Genomic DNA, 5,269 nt, shown 5'->3' with positions numbered 1-5,269 from the left:
TCTGTGGAATCAGCTATCTTTTAACATTCTCTTGGGAGTAATTCCCTGCACAAACTATTTTGAATAAGAAAAAAAAAAACATTCGCTCGGATGGTACATTTGAATCTTTTAAACGTTATCTTACAAACTCAACTCAATATTACCGGGTGTGTTTTTTGTGCACTGAAAACTACGTAATTTTATCATTTTGCTGACTTAATTTTGTGTTATTGTCGCTGTCATTTTAGCCTTGTTTACTTGGTATTGTTTTTTGTTTTTCATTTTTAACCTTGTAAATTGTAATGAGCACTGAGACACAGTGTAGTGTGTTTTTTTTAAAGAAATTAAATTATTAATTATTAATAGGAAATGCATTAACTTTGCATTTTATTTTATTCACGTGTATAAATGTGTTCATAGTTACCTTTTTGGGGCACATTTACATACCGATATGTACGTATCCTGTTTTTTAATTACCCTGCTGCTAACCTGCAGTGAACCACTAGATTAGCCAGTGAGCTTTCTTGTTAGTCTGCCTAAGAATAATCCTATCTACTAGAATAATGCCACCACTAATGAGATTATGGCATGGAAAATGGTATTGAATGATAGCCCTTTAAAACAGTTGCCATGACAACAGGCAAATGCAAAGATGGAGCATGTTATAGGGTGTATGATAGAGTTATAATGCTATGCACTAGCTTAGTCCAAAGACTTGGCTATCCAGTATCTAACTCAACACATTACTGGCTTGACACTGTCGACAGTATAATAGTATAACCCTTGACCAAAGTAAACTCCTAACCTAAGCAGTACACATTCCAAAAGACAACATACCTGCTCCATAGCATTTCATCATAGGCTAGATTGGCCCAGAATGGATTGACACAAGCAGCTAGATATAAATCTGTAGCACTTAGATTAGACAACACAAGCAGTCCTAATTCAGGAGGAAGTTCTGTTATATCTGGAAATCTCTCTCTCAGCTCCTCTAAGACGTTTCTGTGTCTAGCGGTCAGAGTTAGATTGCTTGTATTGTTCACTCTCTTTAAAGACTGCCCCATCTTTGTGTCTATTCTGAGCTCATCAAATGTAAATATTTGAGCTTGTTTATGTCTAGAAGTCCCAATCCGACAGATATACTAGTCTTCTGGTCGTATCATATGGATGTCACACAGGAAGAATCACTCTTGTTAAAACTGGACTCCAATAACACCTAAACTTGTATGGAATGGTGCTTCTGCAGAGATGCTATACTGAAGGTTGCAAATATCCGTTACAGCTGTGATAGCAGTGGTCAATTCTGTAAGAGGAATATATGAAACCTATTTCAGTTGACTCGCTGCAGGCTTCATGGAATAGCATGCTTGTGCATGTATGGACACAAAATCACTCGGTAGTGTTGGTGACAATGAACAGGTTAATAATAGGAGACATACAGTGCTTTGATTTTCAAATTTAACCAAATTTCTGTCTATCTATAATCTAGTTGTCTGGAGGACGATTATGGATAGTCTGTAAGGTACACTGTGACGGAGCACCCTCACACATCGGTCAACCCCCTCCCTGCATTGAGGAGGTCGGTGAGGGTGGAACAACACAACGTATCTTAATGTATCTGGAGGAGATATCATATAAAACTTATATGTTCCTCACAACATAATACTTCTGCATGGCTGTTTGTTCATGTTGCCGCGATAACTTTTTTTAAAGTTCAGACATGGTTGTAATATGAGTTGAGAGGCAAGTAGTGCTGGACAAGTCAGATTTGGTCTTCATGTACCATGTACAAGCCAAGTTGTCATGTTAGAACAGACAATATGGAATTTTTATCCTGGTTTGTTCTACGTCATGACTATGCATGTTTACATAATTTAAATTGGTTCTGTGGTGCTAAAAATGTGAGTCAAAACACTCAAGGTCACCATTATTTTCTCAATTTCTTTCAAAAATTAAGCTTCTACACGTACAATTATTTGATTTTTCAAAATATTTTTCTTCATACAGCTGGAAACTATTAGTCACCTAAGTGTTTTGTCACAAGCTGTCTTTCGACTCGTAGTGACAGGGCACCTTAGGTTAATCAGTTTTTGTGGCTGAACAAAGAAAAAATATTGAGGATTGGTGTCTAATTGTACTTACAAAAGCTGCTTTACAGATCACATCATTCGCAAATGACCTTTCAGTTCTAAGAGATTGTGACAATCTTAGATTGTTGAAGTGATCCTGCCTATAATAACATTGTGCATGTTTATGATTTGTATTTTACATATATATCTGTCTATCTATATCACTTTTCACTAATCTGTGTACATAAAACTGAGGCTACGACCTCGTCTGGAGGTTTGATATCATAGTCACATTACACAATGATAAAAACACTGGTAATGGTATACACAAATTAAAAAGAAATAATATAGGAAAATTTTCACTGAAAATCAATTTTGGACTAAATATTTAGTGACATTACTTTTAATTTTTTGACAAAATACCAAAGGTCGTTATCGTCTTACATGCAAATACCGGGGTAACTTGTTTAATATAATAACAAACATATTATAAACTTTGAGTATTCACAAATAAAAATAATGCAATCGAAAAAACAAGAACACACCGATCTCGTCTGCTAAAAGTGAGAGTTAGTGGTACCATATATTAAAATTTAATACTAAACTGATGGAGGAGAGACCCCGAAGAAGGATACCTTCGTAATTATTCTATCCGAGCGACACAAGAATTCGAAAGACTATGTCGCATGGCTTTGTTTACATTTACAACCAAAAAACAGCCGATCAAAACATTAATGCGGTGTGGTGCCATCTGTGCCTGTGGCACAACAAGATCGCAATAAACGTCAAAATACTCACTGGATACGACACCTTTCCACCATCGGAACCATCGAGCTACAGGCACGACTACTTATCATCCCCTTGCGCCTTTCTCATCAGTAATAGAGTTTGTTTGGGTTACTCACAGCTATTATTTGGGGAATGACTTCATCTCTTCCACCGTGTACCGAGATGACATGTCCGAGATTGCGTATGAGTTCAGAGGTCTTTAAAAATGACAACTATTATGTTCGTAGTACAAGCTACGATAAAAAATTTCAAATAACAATAATAATTTATAAATATATTTATCAAACTATTATAAGCAAAGTATTTAAAAGGTAAAAATGAGAACTTTGTCGTATAATATGCGAAATGTAGATAAATCTACGCTGGACTATAATCGAATTCTCTTCTGTGAAGGTAAAAATAACGTCGAGCGTCAACCTTGTACACGATACGCATTCTCTGATTGGCCATAGAGAACTATCGACCTTTACCATTCGTAAGATAGGGTATGCTGACAAGTGTCGGCAAAGAAAACATACTTCTTTACCATTACCACGTGAATTACTGCTACGAATCTACTAATGAAAACAGTATTTTGTACCAATATATACAATTTATACACTAATAACCTTGTAAATGTTTAAGTTATGAACATTTACGTTATGTTGTTGCCCCATATTCACAATCGCCGTAATCAAGTAAACCAATAGCAATTGCCGTTTCATCAAGCAGTAAATTATCAGCGGGATATTCAAAACATTGCACCTGGATCAAAATACCGTGAGCTCGTACAAGAAGTTCATGTTGAAATGTGTGTTCCACGTTTAACCTGATGTGAATGTGTGTAGACAATTCTGCAAATCTTTATTTAAAGTAAGTTTTGTCTGTTAGTATATAGTGGACTGGTTTCTTTTTTCCCCTCGAATTTTATAGCATAGATGATAGAGACAGAAAAACCACTCATTCAGTCGGTGGAGTGACATGCAGTGACACGTTCATGACGTCGTACTTCTTGTAATTTGAGATTTTGTTAACGTCAAAATCCAAAGGAAACACGTTATTTTGAATGTAATTGCAGGTCACAACAGTATAAAGTGTACTCATCTATACTTTTTCGAAGATGGCAACCGGAGATATAAAAAACAACCTGAGGAAACTGCGAACACAGCTTCGGCACATGAAATACCCAGGGGAGATAGAGAAAGGGTAAGAACACCCTCAGTTCGTCTAGACAGTCACCTTGTACAACCAATTGTTTTGTTGTTGCAATGTTAGTGGTGTGAATATTAGACCAAGAAGGTAGAGCCTCGTGCTATATACCCACCCTCAGGCTCCATGACAAGAAAAATAGTCCCTTCCTTGGCTGAAAATCATGAAAATATTAGTGACCCCTCAAATCCATTCACCATAGTCTAGAGGTAGGAAGGTCCTCCACGAATTCACCAACTGAAAAAGGCATTGATTTGACATGGCTGAATTTACCTGTACCAGGCCTTGATTTGGAATGTCACAAGATATGGTTATAAGAACCCTGCTTTTTTGTGTTTTATGTTGCACCCTAATGACTAATGTCGAGGCATAATACATTTCCTTGGCATTTCCCATTCTCATATGCTCACATGCCTCAACCGTCATCTCTTATTTTTGTTTGTTTGTTTGTTTGTTTGTTTGTTTGTTTGTTTGTTTGTTGGGTTTACAAAAAAGTAAAGCACTAAAAAATCATGTCACTGTAATTTTTTATCAAGAAAACTGCACCACAGGAGACTACGATGTCATCCATCAATTTTGTAAAGGAAATTCTTTTACTCATCAGCACAATTTTATGAATAAATAATTGATTTTGTAATCATTTCTTTGACTCATGGTTTGATAAATAAATAAATGATGATTTTTTTTTAATTCCGAAATTGCAAAAATTTAGTTTGGTTATTCAGCACAATGATTTTGCCATGCTTTGGAAACATCATAATAAAATAGAGGGGATTCGGTTAAACATCCAGTGATTTCCATATGTAAAAGAATTTTAGTGGGAAACCTAGGGTTAAAATATGTGGAGAATGAGAAGGGGTTGCAATAAGAGTAGATTTTATCCGAACGTACTGGTAATCAAATGAGGGGGTTTGGGCATAGACAATGGAGCCCTTACAGTCATGATTGCCCATGGTGAGGGGTAGGTTTTTGTGTGTGAAAGTGACACTGCATTGTATTAGTTGCCATGCCTTCTCTTAAAAAGTGTTTACTGGAGAATATGAGGGCTAGGAGGTATGACCAGCTAATGATGTATCTCGACAGCGCAGTAAACAGGCCATCTCTGAAGTGTGAACTTGCATCATTTCTACCTCTTGAAGTCCTCAAATTAAATATTCTATTGTAGGATTATGGAGGGTACGATCACTGCTGTTCGACCAGTTTGGCACTATGCTTTCCTGGAATATTCACAGCCTGTAGCAGAA

At 36.4% G+C, this 5,269-nt stretch overlaps 1 protein-coding gene and 1 long non-coding RNA gene across 2 annotated transcripts in view; one reads left to right on the top strand and one right to left on the bottom strand.

Annotated features, from left to right (window-relative positions):
• Positions 1-2,984, bottom strand: part of LOC144439018 (F-box only protein 8-like) — a 9,190-nt gene extending 6,206 nt beyond the window's left edge. Inside the window, exons 1-2 of the mRNA XM_078128259.1 lie at positions 2,847-2,984; positions 817-1,282 (exon numbers count right to left, since the gene is read on the bottom strand). Coding sequence (XP_077984385.1) covers positions 817-1,043 — 227 coding nt within the window. The 5' untranslated portion in view covers positions 1,044-1,282; positions 2,847-2,984. The remainder of the gene's footprint in view (positions 1-816; positions 1,283-2,846) is intronic.
• A 606-nt stretch (positions 2,985-3,590) lies between these two features.
• On the top strand, positions 3,591-5,269 carry LOC144438599 (uncharacterized). The gene is made up of 3 exons (XR_013481070.1): positions 3,591-3,689; positions 3,895-4,022; positions 5,191-5,269. It is a non-coding gene; the product is annotated as an uncharacterized LOC144438599 (long non-coding RNA).

Source organism: Glandiceps talaboti, chromosome 8 (genome assembly GCF_964340395.1).
Source record: "Glandiceps talaboti chromosome 8, keGlaTala1.1, whole genome shotgun sequence".
NCBI classification, from domain to species: Eukaryota; Metazoa; Hemichordata; class Enteropneusta; family Spengelidae; genus Glandiceps; species Glandiceps talaboti.
The sequence above is the reverse complement of the archived record's forward strand: the minus strand, read 5'-3'. Positions and strand labels throughout refer to the sequence as shown.